We start from the raw sequence: 15,703 nt of genomic DNA, 5'->3' as shown, positions 1-15,703 counted from the left end.
CATGGAAAAGGACAATAAAACTCTCAGTTTTGTCTGAGGATCATAAACTCAGATCCGATAATGCCAGTTACGTTCAGCCTTTCATCGCCAATTAGCCCATGTCACGGAAAACACTATCTTTAGGAAACATGCTGTCATCACCATCCTGTCTATCCCAGCTCCAACAAAAAAACAGGCACTTATTCAAGCATCTGTGACACTAGGGCTGATTTTAACTGCTGCTGCCCTTGTTAACAGGGAAGCTGTCTTGTTCATTTCACACACTTCCAGTGATCCATGTGTCCCTGTGGCCAGAGTCATTTAATGCAGAGCACACATTGAGCATCAGATAAGTGACAACTTGTTCTCAGATATGAAATGGAGATGGATCTAATCCAGTTTTTTGCAAGTGGAAATAATTGGACTACATGAAAACCTGGTGTACACTACTGTTCAATAATTTGGGGATGGTTTATGACATAAGATTTCTGTTTTAAGTAAATGCTGTTTCTTTTGAACTTTTTATAATCCTGAAAAGAAATGTATCACGGTTTCCACAAAAAAATAAAAATACAAAAATAAGCAGTTTTCAACACAGATAAGAATTAGAAATGTTTCTTGAGCAGCAAATCAGCACATTAGAATCATTTCTTAAGGATCATGTGAAAATAGACTAATGAGTAATGCCTCAAAATTCAGCTTTGCATCAAAGGAATATATTTTACAATATTTGTAAAAGTTATTAAATTTAAATCTCTATATGTAATTCCATTAGAGTAAAAGCAGACTATCAGGGACATGGCTTAGTGATTTTTGCACTGTAGTGCTCATACGGAAAGACCATGATCGAATGCTGCCTGCAACATCCTTTTCCTGTAACCTCTATAGGCCAAAAAATAATATACATAATCAAATGCACTACAGATACAAAATGCATAATGTGTTATAACCAAACCTAACTGTTAAGTAATAACATGATTGATTGGCAGGGAGAAACACAAGATTTCAATATTCTATGCCCATTTATAAACATCAACAAGATCAAACAGTATGTTATGTTCAGAGAAGATGGGGTACATCAAGTTACAGATATTGCCTCACCTACAAATAAAACCTTCCCCTCAAATGACTCGTGGTCTAAACGGCGCTTGCTGAATATTAACGGATATTTCATCTTTTAAAATAGACTTACCTGGGCTAACCTGTTTCAAATCAAGCCACTGAGACTGTCTGGCTTAACTAGCTAGGTTGGACAGATGACGTGTTGGTCATTCTGGCGCTTTCCTCGTAAACAGTGATCAAAGCAGCCGTCCCGGTCTTTTCGCAGATCTACATGTGTGTGTATTTCACCCTAGTTTAGGTTGGACCAGGACCACAATTCATCTCTTTCGATATCGAACAGCAATGTCAACAATGCTCTGGTTCAGCACAACACAATGTGTGCTGGTTTATAAACAAAACTCTAATTTACACATCAATCAAATAAAAGACTGAAGTAAAACGTGGTTGACGTGTCTATTTTTAAACAGGCCCTGTCTGGGTGGGCGTTTGCGCCCCAGACCTCCCTCTTTTACAGGAACAGGAAATACTGCAGATTGCCTGCAGTTGATCCTCTGCCAGCTTTAAATGCCACCTCTAAAAATATCCGGCAGGAATGTTCGGCTTGGCAAAGGGGTAAGGTCGGTGGCCCACGGTTTGTCGCCACTCTGAAGGCCTATTTTGACACGGCAGCCCCCTTTAAGTGTAATCGGAGACTCTTCCTCTGTTACCCTCGCTATCTCGTACAGCTCTTTCTGCCTTGGGACTCTCTAAGGGTCCATTGCAATGACACTGGAGCTCAGAGGGATGGGTTAAACAGAAGGGGGCTATTCACAGCATCCCCAAGGGTGGCTCTTTTTGTGGACTGTGGTCTGGGAGAGGGAGACACACCATCGCCTGCTTGTCTGAGGCCAAAAAATACCTGGCAAAGGTAGCCGTGCTGGAGCTGCATGATGGGGATTTTTTGCTGATGGGTTTTTTAGTCATGCCACTGGCAGGACAGCTTGTTCCTGTTAAATGACCCAAAAAAATGACACGTCATCAGAAACATCCCTTACACAAAAAAGTTTTTAAAATATTAATTTATGATATAATATTAAAGAATATATGCATAATGGACAGTGCTATAGGGATAGATTGACAGGTTCCCACGATAAATAACATGCTCACACTCCTGTAGAGAATATATCAGTGGCATATTACTTGGACGACTGCTAAAATAAGCAAGTGGGGGAAATTAATTCAGCGTCAAGACACCAAACGGCTATAAGAAAACACAGATGGAAAACATAAAAAACCTGAAGCGTCATTTCGCATGTAACACGTTGGAATTTACAGTATGTGATGTAATACTCTGTAAGATGTACAGTATATTTTGAGAAGTCCGATTTCCCCACAAATACAGTAAGCATGCTGTTTGTGTTCAACTCACACTATTAAAATAAAGGAAAATGACTTGGTCTTCAGTTCGCTGAAGCAGCACATTTCACGTAGTTTTCCTCAGTTAAAGATGATGTCATTTCTCTAAACACCGCCAGCCCTGAGACAGACTGAGTTTGACGTCATACTTCTGTTTGAGCTCGATATCACAGAGATGCTGGAGCTGAGGGCCCCAGACCAGGTCCAGTTATTTGTTTAGATTGCTGGAACCAGGTGTTTAGATCATTCAGTCTGGCTCTGCTGACTAAACACATGCATGTCATTCTTCCCAGAATCCTCTTGGGCCCGTTCTGAAGGCAAGGCTCACTTTATCCCTGAAAAAGTTGCCCCAAATAGGGCTGAAGAAATCATTTTCAAAGTCTCTCTGTGGTTGTGTAAGGAATCTGCCACACATTGGGTATTTCAGACTCAGCCGTCCTCTATATCTTTTCTTATATTCAATATTTTTTTACAAATATATATTAACTGTCTCTTACCATCTAAATATTTAACACAGGTGACTTCAGAAATGACACATTGTGTTTGTTTTCAGAAGCAGTTTTAACATAAAACCTTGTAGGTTTCTTTCAAAAGTAATTTTTATTTGTTTATTTTTAGACAAAATAATTTAAGAAAGGACTGAGTAAGAAGGGTCTCTGTGGATAGGGTTAAACTATCTAGTACAGTAAAGGCCTGATCACACCAAGGACAATAACTGTAACATTAATGATAATATCAGCAGTGAAGTGTTAATAAAGTCCACACCACATCTATTATGATAAGGACACAGAGGAAAAAATATAGAATCAGAACATTCAGTAAAAAATTTTTCCAGCTGCTGAATAATCAAAACTAGACACCTAGTAAGGATGCATAAGGATGATCATATATGGGAACCAGGGCATCAAGAAGATTAAAAACCCCTTCAACAAGCGATATTTTGGACGATGAAAAACAAAGTGTGTCTGATTAAAGATGTTTCTCGCAGTCCTGTTATGTGTAACTTGAATTTGAAAAATAAAAATAAAAACATATTTCATGCAATGTGCATGCTTGAAATGTACATTTTAAATTAGATTTGATTCTGGGTAGTCCCAGAGCAACGCTATTCCTTGTCTGATGGGCTCTGGGCAAATATAACCCAACATAACACAACACCGGCCCCTAGAGGAGCACAGCAGCACACCAGCGCATCTGACTTCTGATCTCTGACTGCCCTCTGCAGAACCAGTTTGGTCTAGCACAGGTGCATTTCTCAAAGCGCACATCGGACTGCGTTCATTAGGCGCCAGGAGAGGTGAAAATGAATGAAGAACAACACGCCATCGCGTAGAGACCAGGTGAAGAGAGGGTTTTACAGTGAGTATCAACCTCCCAGTCATCTGCAGCTGTCTGTGATGAATTCTTTTTGCACGGTGCTCTCAATAACCGCCTCTTGGATGAGACTGATAATGCATTATATCTGCATAATATAATCACTTATAGGTGCATTTAGCATGAATTGCATTGGCTGCGCTCTAAATGTATTTCATATTTTGAATGCAATGTTTTTTTTTTTTTTTTTATGAGAAGCAGCAGTAGCCTAAAGCCTGCCTCCATCGACAGTACGGTGGTACTGGCTGCTGTAGTTTTTCGCGGTGTCTCTCTCTCTCCCTCTGTAATTTTTTTTTATTTTAACGAACAGCAGAGACTCAGAACACAAGGACAGGGAATAGGAATTTGGAACTCCTCCTTATTTTGCGCCGGTCAGAGGACTGATATATTTCGTACATGACGCATTCGTAGAGAACAAACAGGTAAATATTGGCACGAGATATTGAGTTGATAAGCGCGCGATGCGATGCATGCGAATACGGCTCGAGCACACTGTACGAGACGCGCGCGACGAAACGACCGCCGCGTTCGCATGATAAAACACGAAGCTGAACGCAACTCGCGTGCAGATGCGTTGATTAGAACAACAACGTTGCAGTTGTGTCGCGTCGCGTTGAAACGCATCATTCGCTTGCGATGTTTTACTGTATGTAAATGCAACGAGGTAAAAACAAAATGGGGGAGAGTTGATGTGGGAGGAGCGAGGTTAGAAACCAAGATTAAGAATTTGTGCACGACCTAATTTGTCCGGGATACAGATATGTCTGTGTTTTGTGTGCGTTTAATGGAGAAGCGGCGAAGTTAAGGCGAGGCCTTTGATTTTACGCGTTGAATCACTGATTCGGCGATGGCCTCGCGATCACGTACCGCATCCTGACTTAATATAATGGTGTTAACGTGCTGTTGCTGCCAGGAGGCGGGTCTTTTATCACACATTTGAGGCGAAACTTTTTTTTATAGCGGGGAGGAATCGCGCTCCGTGTTTATGAATGTCCGCTGTTTATCTTAAAACAAGCGCTGCGCCTTTAACTCGCGACGGCATCGCGAGCTCGCTGCAGGCTGAGACACTTCACAGCCATTCGCAGACCGGGGCTCATGTTTGTGTAGTTTGGGTTAAATGGTGTGGTTTTCATGCCTTCTTGTAGTCCACACAATAAATAAATAAAACTGTGTGAATTGGTCAACATAAACGAATAGCATGCAGTGCTTATAAACGATTTTTATATGGGTAAATCTCATGAAATATTTGAGGAATGTGTCCTGGACACGTCAAATTTCATCCATCCATCAAAAAAAAAAAAAAAAAAAAAAAATTCCCTAATATCCACCACCAAGATGTATCCTGCTAATTACATGGATATTTAACAAATAACGTACATATGTAATAAACTTATGATTGGACATTGAGACGAACACAGAAACTGTATTAATTTATAAAATAAAATAAAACGTATTAACTAGGAATCCAAGTTTCTTTTTCCAGTGTATGTCAGTCTCTCTGTATCTCACCTGTTTGTTGCTGTTCTTAACCTGGGAACTTACTTTTACTTGGGGAACTATAACCATTAAAATATTACGCTTACCATATAAGTATAATAATATTTGACCTTTTTAACATTTCTGGGTTTCTCAGCAGCAGAAGTCGTCACACTTGGGTTAACTTGAAGAGATGGGAGAGTACACCACAATGGCAAGGAATGTAATCTAGAGCTGTTTTTATACAGTCTATGATCTAGACATACTACATTCGCCATGTTTGTCATTATCACGTGACCTACCAGCATCAATTGAGTCCCTTCCCTGCCATTTACAAATCTTCTGAATCTTGCTGGGAGTAGTAGGTCATTTTTGTCTGCTCTCTTATGAGTACTGTGAATTCAGAATTCTATGTAGTAGGGAAGTATGCAATCTCGAATGCAGCCCAATTGTGTTTTATTAAGCGCTGCATTAACACTACAATTTAAGGAATGCACATCGTCTTTGGTTATAAACATACAAATGCAAATAATATACCATCTTCTCCACTTTCCCACCACTGTGCACACCTGCAGCTTTGAAGTGTGTGTTCTTTGATTTTAGCCAAGTAGTCAATATGTGATGTGCAGATTACATTTTTTTTTGATCATACATCATCTTGCTATGCAATTTTGCTGATCTGCGTTAAACAAATTTGAACTCTTTGTTTTGACTTCATCAGAAGTCAGTGGAATGAAAAGTCCCCTCCCTTTAAGCTTAAATTGTGGCCAAAAAGCATTAACTTTTTTAATGTGCCCATGTATTAGCTTTGTTCTCATCACTAATTTAGTCATTAATGTGAATAATGTATATCTGTTGAAGCAGATGGAGACTGTTGAGTTTACATTCAGAGATGTTGATGAATGGATCATTTTGTCTTGATTCCTCTGTAGGTTCTCCATCCAGTGGCACTGTGAGTCAAGAGGAGGTGGGTCCTCTCGGTCACTCGCACGACTGATGTTTCGATTACGGGGATCATTACCTTGATCAAAAGACCTTTGATTTGTCTCCACAGAAAAGGCAGGATGTCAGCCAGAGGAGGAAAGAAAAAGATCACCAAGCTGTCTCGCTCTGCCCGGGCGGGAGTCATTTTTCCTGTCGGGAGGATGATGCGTTACTTGCGCACAGGAACCCATAAGTATCGCATTGGCATGGGCGCCCCGGTCTACATGGCAGCTGTCATCGAGTACTTAGCAGGTGGGAATCCAGATTCTCCATTATGCAATCATTTCATTATATTGAACACTTACATGGAGTCTCTGTTGCACTGATGTTTTTGTAGCTGAGATCTTGGAGTTGGCTGGAAACGCGGCAAGAGACAACAAGAAGGGGAGAATCACTCCAAGACACATCAAGCTGGCTGTGGCCAATGATGAAGAACTCAACCACGTAATGAATTACATGTTAAATAGACTGAGGTCGGGTAGGGTTAATGTGAAAGCATAAGAGGCTTCTTTTGACCGGAAGTGTAGCTCTGCTAAATGTTTTAGGATCTGCATTTTGACTATTGTAGTCCTTGTAGCAATGCCATTAATGAGTTGGTTTTTCTGTATTCTTGAATAGTTGCTCAGAGGGGTGACCATATCTAATGGTGGCGTTCTGCCTCGCATCCATCCCGAGCTGCTCTCCAAGAAGAGAGGAGGCAGGGTGAAGGTGGAGACTCAGGTGACCGTTCCGGAGAAGAGGGTGAACCGGAAACCCATCAAGAAACCCAGCAAAAAGAGCAAAGGAAAACCAGGCCGCAAACCCAAAGTGCGTGCAGTGTCATGCATGTGTTGCTCTGGTGCCGTGATTATCCGCAGGAATACTGAAAAAGGTTTCTTTCTTGCAGAAAAGCACAGAGAATGACAAAGAAGCAGATGCCAACACAACAGTGGAGGACGGACCAGGAGAGGGATTCACTATTCTCTCCGCGAAAAGCTTGTTCCTTGGACAAAAGGTGGAGATATTCAATATTTTACAATTTATTTTAACACTTAGAGCGCACATTATAACGTTTATTTACCTTTGAATGCAAGGGACATTTAATAATTTACCTCCATATATTTTTCACTTTTAATATTTACAGTCTTGGATTAAACTAGTGAGTAGTTGAATCAAGATTTTGATTGTCATTCTGAACAGAATTAAACAATACAGATATTATTTTTTTATCTTAGACAGCAGGGTGGTAATCGGCAAATATATTGTAAAATGTATTGATTAACTCATTAAAAAATAAATATTGAATTTGGTTTTTAAAAATCTGCTGATACACTGATGATTTAAAACTTAATGCAATAATGTGTGAACTGGTTTGTTTATCAGCTGTCCCTAACAGAGAGCGAAATCAGCAAAATCGGCACGATCAAAGTGGAGGGAATCATCAATCCCACAAACGCAGAGATTGATCTGAAAGAGGGAATCGGTCAGTGCTTTTAGCTACTATTAAGTTATTGTCAATTAGATTTGCTAGATAGTAAAATGCTAGATCTGTGTAGCAAGTGTCAGTTTTCCTGTATGTTGAAATATGTGGCAAAAGCGGATTTATTTTCTGTGCTGTAACACAGGTAACGCTCTGGAGAAAGCAGGAGGAAAAGATTTCCTAGAGACTGTCAAGGAGCTGAGAAAAAGCCAGGGTCCTCTGGAGGTCGCATCAGGTTGAATTCTCATACATTTCTTGACACAAGCAGACTCGGATTAGTGTGTGTGCTCTAGCAATGTACAAAGGGGCAGGAAATGACCTTGTTAAATATTTTAATATAGGAAAAAAAGTAACGTACCTGAAAAGTCATGGAAATTAGTGAAATCTTCAATAGTAATTGAAGATTTTTATAGCTTGGAGACATTTGTACACCAAGAAGTGTTCTACGAAGATTGTTACCTGACATACCATGGCAAATAAGGCCAAAACAAGTACTCTTTTCGCTCAGTCCTTTGATTCTTTGATCAAAAAGTGTGGAAAGCAGGAATAAATCCCCTGTAGATACTGAAGCAAGACGTTTGTGCTTGTTGCTGCTGTTCTGACTGGAGTCTTTCTTATTCCCTCTGCTCTGCAGTGGCTGTGAGTCAAGCCAATGGGATGGCAGCACGTTTCATCATCCATTGTCACGTTCCTCAGTGGGGTTCAGAGAAGTGCGAAGATCAGCTGGAGAAAACAGTCAAGAACTGTCTGTCTGCTGCCGAGGAGAAGAAGCTCAAGTCGGTGGCCTTCCCTTCGCTACCCGCCGGACGGTGAGCATCACAATCGTGAATAGTTCTGTTTCCATGCAAATGTGGTGAGAAATAGTTCCTAGAAACCAGAAATCATCTCACCTCTTTGATTGTTGTTCCCCCAGAAATGGTTTCCCAAAGCAGACAGCAGCCCAGCTAATACTGAAGGCCATTTCGAACCATTTTGTCTCAGCAACCACCTCCTCTCTGAAGAACATTTACTTTGTTCTGTTTGACAGCGAGAGCATTGGGATATACCTGCAGGAGATGGCAAAGATGGACGCCAAGTGATGTGGAGTCATGGGTTTGATTTCTTTTGAAAGTGTAACGCCTCGATGCAGCTCTGTTTTAGTTTGCTTTGACTGGTTTTGTCGGCCTGGCCGTCGTGGGAAGGTGAAATGAGTTGAACGTGAGCTTTAGCGGAGAGTGCATCAAGGCTAGTAGGAGCGTAATAAGTGGAGTGTAGTGCAGCTTGGTGAAAGATGTTGTAGGTATATGTTTTTGACAACAGATTATTTGAAGGTGTTTAAACAAGGATATTTGTGAGTGATGTACTGTACACATTTATGTTTCACTGTTCTCCTTTAAAGTAAAGACATTCATTTAGACTAGATCAACTTAATCTTCATCGTTTGCCATTTTTATCCTTAGAATGATCTTTTTACATTCCATGTTCAGAGTTGAACTTTTGACCGTTGTTTTTGGCTAGATATCATGTGTGGTTTCTGACCGTTTTGGTTTATCGAGAAAACAAAAAAAAAGTGTTTCTTGTTCTGCTTTGAAATAAAAAAAAGTTTTACACCACAGGTTGAGCTCTCTTTTTCCATACAAGTTTCCATTCACACACAACTTCACCCAAAAATTAATTTACTCATCTTCGTGTCATTCCAAACCTTTGTGGGTATTTCTTTCTTCCGCAGAACATGAACGATATCTTGAATAATGTTGGCAACCAAACAGTTTCGGTTCCCTTTGTTCCCAGTGAGTGGACTAAAAACATCTGTGTTACACAGAAGAAAGTCAGTCATACAGGTTTGGTACCAAATGTACCACCAATTTGCAATGACAAGCAGCAAAACGAGATGTATTGTACAGCTAAAAATAGCTGTAAGTGGACCGGAAGCCTTGCACATAAAATTTACAAATAGCCGCACCAGCTCTTACGGGGAAAAATAAGGTGGATAGGAACAGAATGAAATGCAAGTTGTGAACTGCTGCAAAAGTTCCCTTGGCTAGAACTTCTCGAAACGTTAGATGCATCAGATGTCATCACTGGCAACCCCTAACTAGTCACGTGACTTATTAAATACTTTAGCTTTTAACTTTATGAGCTTGGCGATCGATATAAATCGGATCTCCAATGTAGCTTAAAGAGATTGTCATAGTCTGTAAAAAAAATGGAAATTGTCATCGTTTACTCACCCTCATGTCATTCCAAACCTGACTTTGTTGGTAACCAAACTGTTTGTGTTACCATTGAATTCCACTGTATGGACAAAAAAAAACCAAAACCCTTTCTTAACATTTCTTCAGGTCTGAAACGGCATGAGGGTGAACGAATAGCAGAATTTTCAAGTTTGGCCGAACTTCATTTTCCTCCTCTGGATCTTAGCCTCCTAAATTATTCAAATTAAAGCAATAAAACATAATTGACCTGCAAGAGAAAACAATGAAACAGGATTAGGATATTTTACCATATATTTATTACATTGTAAAAAGTACATTAACTTTTGTTCATATATATATATACACAGATTATTTTCATTGAATTACCTGTTGACTACAGAATTAGTTCCTGATGCATCTAAGAACGCAATACAACAAGTGAAAAAAAAAGAAAATAAAAAAGAAAATGTCCATCTGTTCACAGCCATCTCTTAGGATTGTGATGGTGTGATCGTTGATCTGCGGTCACTGCAGTGACAATCTACATTAAACTACAGTGATATTCTTAAACGAACCTACAGTTTTGGTACTGATCCAAACAGCATACGTCTCAGGTCAAACGCTGATCGCTGAACACACTTGAGCTGCTCGTGGGTGGTCTTGGCTGATGGAAGGAGCTGCAGGTCTGAGAGCTATTATACTTTTATATTAGTGAATTTTATAACTCTCTTCTGAGATCTACTTCTCATGAAGCATTCATTAATTCAAACCAAACTAAAAGTGGTCTGTAAACTTTCCAGAGCCGAGATCACCGCAATAAAGTGATACAGTTAATAGAAAGAACAGCAGAAACGTATATTTGGAAGAAATGATGTATTGTCCAGGAGAAATTCGTGAAAGGGAGAGCAACAAAGAGCAGAAGTGCTTCAGTGATACAGCATTAACACGAGCAACAAAACCACCTCTCTTTAAGACAACTAACCAATAAAAATACCCATCAAAATAAAATAAAACCTGACATACAGAGTTTAGCTGGTTCAATTAGTTGAAAACATCAGGGATGTGTCTGGAATGTTTTAGAGATGCACGATAATTATGTGGTGTCATCAAACAAGCCATATTAGATTGTTTTGAACCAAAAGAACTGGACTTAATGGGACAGTTCACCCAAAAATGAACATTCGGTCATTCTTTACTCACCCTCATGTTGTTCTAAACCCGAATGACTTTCCTTCTTCATTTCTTTCCTTTAAAGAAATGGTTTGGTCCATACAATAGAAAGTCAATTGTTGACAAGGTCTACAGAAGGTCCACAGAAGAAAGAAATGTATGACATGAGGGTGAATAAATGATGACAGAATTTTAATGTTTGGGTGAACTGCTTTTAATTTTCTCACTAATGAACCATGAATGGCAAACATTACGTGGCTACATCTCTGACTCTTTTCTCTGGAGCAATTACGGCAAAACTATATAATTAAAGTGTAAAAGCCACAATAAGAAACAATATGAATTGTCAAAATAAATTATGTTTTCTTCATCACACTGTACAGGTTTATTTAGCTGGAGCGGTGATAAAAGCTGCAACACTAATGTCGATTTTTTTTCTTTTTTCACGGTTTCATTAGCTGAACCCAGTGTGCGGTACACACTACCCATCAGCCATTCTCTGTGATCACTGCCTGAGTACTGATACATTAAAATCTACTCTGACCTAACTGACCGAAATCCAGTCCCATCAATAATGATCTGTCCTCCAGGGTGGCACCACCTCCCTGTTTTGAATAAATATGATCATCTATGTAACATCTCTAACCGAAGGACATTCAAATCCGAGTGGTTTGGGAGTTGCTTTGATGTTTGAAAAGAGGACAGGCAACCATGCATGTCAATGTCCTCTCACGCGGTCTTGTTCCAGGTCCTGCTGTTACATAATTTAATAGTGTGGGCTACAGTGAGTGCACACGTGCAGGAGAACAGTCAAATCAGACGCCTCTCCTTCAGATGCACTCTTTGGGCTGATGTTTGAGGGGCGGGTCAGTCTGTGTTGGGCCGGGGCAGCAGGGGCACTGGTGAGGTAGCCTCTATTAGAGCTGGGTTCAGGATGATTGGCAGGGACATCGGCGGGACGCCCACTTGCAGTGGAGAGGCGAGAGGCTGAAGGATGAGCGGAGACTGGCCCAGAGGAGACCGCAGGGACTCAGGAGGACTCATCTTTGCTGGAGTGGGCATTGGGGGTGTTGATGGAGGAACTGGAGATGATCTATCTGATCCTGCACAGAAGAACGAGAGCAGAAAAGTTCACAATTATATATATGTATATAAATAAATATATTTTTCCAGACTATAAGTTGCAATTTTTTTCATAGTTTGGCTGGTCCTGCGACTTATAGTCAGGTGCGACTTATTTATCAAAATTAATTTGACATGAACTGAGAGAAATGAACCAATAGAAAACATTACCGTCTCCAGCCGCGAGAGGGCGCTCTGTTTTCTCTTGGGTCTAAATAAAAGCGACTTATAGTCCAGTGCGACTTATATGTTTTTTTTTCCTCATCATGACGTGTTTTTGGACTGATGCGACTTATACTCAGTTGGACTTATAATCCGAAAAATACAGTAAATGTTTTTATTCAGAAACTATGCACTGGTGTGACAGTAAAAACTATTGTAAATGAATGCTGTTCTTTAGAATTTTCTATCCATTAGAATGTCATAAATGCATAGTTTTCCACATAATTAAAATAATTACTTTTTTATTGTTGTTTTCGAAAGAAGTCTTATGCTCACCAAGGCTGCATATATTTGTTCAATTATGGTAAAAAAAAAAAAAAAAGAAAAAAAAAATACATTAAAAAAACTAATAATGTGAAATTGTTAAATGTATTTTCAAAATATATTTGAATATATATTCAATATGTAATTTATTGCGTTGACGCAAAGCTGAATTTACTATGGGATGAAATTAGACTCAAAATGATTAATAGATGCAAGCAAAAATATCAATGTACCACATAAATTTTATACATGTATCTTACGAACCACAAGCGAATGCCTTTCAATTTGATCCGGGATTAAATGATTGTGCAGCGATTAGTACATATACAGACATGTTTGCAAATAAAAAATGTTCTGTTCTGCATTAAAATATCATAAATTGCTCATGCAAAAAGGAATATGTGCATATGTGGATCAGTTGACACACGTGCATTAATGACGTCTAGTTCGAGTCGATCTTGTTTGGTTCATTTGGATTTTGAGACTTAATTTTCACAGTTTTCAGCATTTCACGTCCCACACACACACACAACTACTAACAAACAAGGCACAGTGCAATTCATCAATATAATTCTTTTTATCATCAATATAATTCTACACTGAAAAAAAGATTTGTTTCAGTGTAGTGAAACACATTAGCAAATTTTGTCAATCGTGTAAACGTTAATGAATTGCACTGTGTGTGGGAAGTGAAATGCTGAAAACTGCGAAAATCCAAATGAACCAAACAAGATCGACTCGAACTAGACGTGAATTAATGCACGAGTGTCAACTGATCCACATATGCATGGATTCCTTTTTGCATGAGCAATTTATGATATATTAATGCAGAACAGAACATTTTTATTTGCAAACATGTCTGTATATGTACTAATCGCTGCACAATCATTTAATCCCGAATCAAACTGAAAGACATTTGTGGTTCGTAAGATATATGTATAAAATTGATGTACTACACTGATATTTTTGAGTGCATCTATTAATCATTTTGAGTCTAATTTCATCCCATACGTTACTCCAGTCTTCAGTATCACGTGATCCGTCAGAAATCATTCTAATATGCTGATTTGCTGCTCAAGAAAACATTTCTTGTCATCAATGTTGAATAAACTGAATTTTGTGCATCATTAATTTGTGAAAACCATTATGCACTGCCTTCCAAAAGTTTGAAGTAAAAGAAAACTTTTATTCAGCAAGAATGCATGAAATTTATATCATATAAAAAAAATTAAGCAGTAAAACAATAAAAAAAATCTATCTAGATTTTTTAATGATTTTTTTTATATTAGATTTTTTAATAATGACAACCATTATTGATACATGAATACTAATAACAACGGAGCACCTAATTTTTATATTAGAGTGAGTTCTGAAGGATCCTTTGACACTGAAGACTGTAGTAATGATGCTTAAAAATTCAGTTTTGATTAAATAAATGTAGCTTTAGCGAAAAGTAAACCTTTAGTGAAAACTATACCCATAGTACATTATACTACCCACTCCTATTCAATATGTTAGATGTGTCTAAATGATGCTTACGATCACCGTTGGCACTAGGTGTGGGCGTATCCTGAGGTGACTCGGGTCTGCTGGGGATATTTGGCTCTGCCGGGGCAGCTGGCACTGGTGAGGGGGCTGGCACAGGGGGAGAGGCTGGGGTTACGGCAGCAGGCGGTGGGACGGGCTCCACAGGATGATTACACACAGGTTCTGTACGAAAAACAAAAACAAAAGAGGATTTCAGCTAACCAAATCCAAACCTGTGTTGTGCATGGTTGAACTCAAATGTTAAATGTGAGTATTATGTTTGTGCTCAGTACCTGAAATGACAGCCTGTTTGAAGAGCTCCTCCTTCAGATGGGGCAGGAAACAGTCAATTCTCTCCCAGGTGATTTCCCACAAGTCTGAGTAGCCTGTACGCGAGTCTGCGCTGTGAAAGATCCCTGCTGTGTCCATCACCAGCAGCATGTTCTTCAGAGACTCAGGGATGGCCTCCAGCTGTGCACCAAAGTTACACACAGACTCATCAGCGCTCAGGATTTAATCACTTTTTTGCTGTAAAACTATGAACATATTTAGGAGTGATTGATAAAATAACATATCACAATTTATTTCAGACAGGAACATGATTCACAATCTTAATTATTTTTCAAGATTGCAGTCTTCATTGTATGATTTTTTTTCATATACATTGATTCTTATTAACTGTTTCTCTCAACAGTTTACATTCACTTAAGACACAACTGTGTTTGCATGAACTTTGAGTGTGGTTGACAAAATACTGTTTGTTTTTGACAGTTTAAGCGCAATAAGGCATTTTTGATATCATATGTAGTTCCAAATGTTTTTCTTTCTTGTATGAAAAATGCTAAAAGAAATTTGAGCTGCTGTTTTCTACACATTTAAACTGTCAAGCTTCAGAAAAAGAAAACAAGTATCAGAGTTTCATAAAGTGCATTCATGCGAGTTCTGCACAATCCACAATTTTCCAAGTCAATACTACACCTTTGCTACAAAAATACACTGAATTCTTAGTCATTGTTAATATAATACAGGTTTGAGATGACATAAAGGTGAAAGATTGAGAACAGGTTCCTTTAATATCCCTTGCTATCTGAGAGCATCTTACCAGAAGGTCGCTGGAGCCGGCGTGCATGTACTTGTCCATGAAGTCTAAAATGGTGAGCCAGAGGGCAGCAAATGTGGGAAGAGAGAGCAGAGGAGAGAGATGCTGCAGGAACACCTGAGGAGACAGAGACACTTACAGTCACTCTTTAAATAAGGTTGAAGTTATTAGGATTATTAAGCAAAGAAGCCCAAGGCCAGACCTTAGAAAGCAGTGTGCAGGCCCTCATCCTGGTCTCCTCCATGCCTCCCACATCAGCTGGACTGATGTTATCTAGGAGTTTTGTCAGCAGAGGAAACAGGACCTAAAAAAAAAAGACAGAAATCACCATCATTTCTGCAGTTTCCTGAAAATTTAAATGCATGTTAAACTAACACTATGCAGCCAAACAGAACT

The 15,703-nt window shown here is 39.2% G+C and overlaps 2 protein-coding genes across 10 annotated transcripts in view; one reads left to right on the top strand and one right to left on the bottom strand.

Moving 5' to 3' along the window:
- Positions 1–3,648: 3,648 nt before the first annotated feature.
- macroh2a2 (macroH2A.2 histone) lies at positions 3,649–9,321 on the top strand. Of its 4 annotated transcripts, XM_026224416.1 has the most exons (11): positions 4,038–4,232; positions 5,444–5,647; positions 6,219–6,253; positions 6,341–6,522; positions 6,608–6,714; positions 6,889–7,077; positions 7,157–7,264; positions 7,633–7,732; positions 7,875–7,964; positions 8,364–8,538; positions 8,643–9,321. In XM_026224416.1, the coding sequence occupies exons 4-11, from the start codon at positions 6,351–6,353 to the stop codon at positions 8,806–8,808; spliced, it is 1,107 nt and encodes a 368-aa protein (XP_026080201.1). In that variant the 5' UTR covers positions 4,038–4,232; positions 5,444–5,647; positions 6,219–6,253; positions 6,341–6,350; the 3' UTR covers positions 8,809–9,321. The 4 variants fall into 4 exon arrangements, with proteins under 4 accessions (XP_026080200.1, XP_026080199.1, XP_026080201.1 ...); XM_026224415.1 differs by lacking the exons at positions 4,038–4,232; positions 5,444–5,647 and adding an exon at positions 3,649–3,795; XM_026224414.1 differs by lacking the exon at positions 5,444–5,647 and having other exon boundaries at positions 4,022–4,232.
- An 876-nt stretch (positions 9,322–10,197) lies between these two features.
- The window catches only part of gbf1 (golgi brefeldin A resistant guanine nucleotide exchange factor 1), an 83,539-nt gene continuing 78,033 nt past the window's right edge, over positions 10,198–15,703 (bottom strand). For 3 of the 6 annotated variants that reach the window (XM_026224410.1, XM_026224413.1, XM_026224408.1), the window contains 5 exons: positions 15,510–15,611; positions 15,311–15,424; positions 14,502–14,679; positions 14,221–14,391; positions 10,198–12,176 (listed from right to left, as the gene is read on the bottom strand). In XM_026224410.1, the coding sequence (XP_026080195.1) occupies positions 11,941–12,176; positions 14,221–14,391; positions 14,502–14,679; positions 15,311–15,424; positions 15,510–15,611 (801 nt within the window). In that variant the 3' untranslated portion in view covers positions 10,198–11,940. The remainder of the gene's footprint in view (positions 12,177–14,220; positions 14,392–14,501; positions 14,680–15,310; positions 15,425–15,509; positions 15,612–15,703) is intronic. The other 3 variants (XM_026224407.1, XM_026224412.1, XM_026224409.1) reach the window with 2 other exon arrangements.

This window comes from Carassius auratus, chromosome 38 (genome assembly GCF_003368295.1).
Source record: "Carassius auratus strain Wakin chromosome 38, ASM336829v1, whole genome shotgun sequence".
Taxonomy (NCBI): domain Eukaryota; kingdom Metazoa; phylum Chordata; class Actinopteri; order Cypriniformes; family Cyprinidae; genus Carassius; species Carassius auratus.
Note: the sequence above shows the minus strand (reverse complement) of the source record. Positions and strands in the feature narration are given on the sequence as shown.

Bases quoted from the DNA above. Each gene is read 5' to 3' on its own strand.
- macroh2a2 (XM_026224415.1), top strand. From the start codon at position 6,351: ATGTCAGCCAGAGGAGGAAAGAAAAAGATCACCAAGCTGTCTCGCTCT. The intron at 6,715-6,888 runs GTAATGAATTAC...ATTCTTGAATAG, and splicing joins ATGATGAAGAACTCAACCAC to TTGCTCAGAGGGGTGACCAT. The intron at 7,078-7,156 runs GTGCGTGCAGTG...TCTTTCTTGCAG, and splicing joins AACCAGGCCGCAAACCCAAA to AAAAGCACAGAGAATGACAA.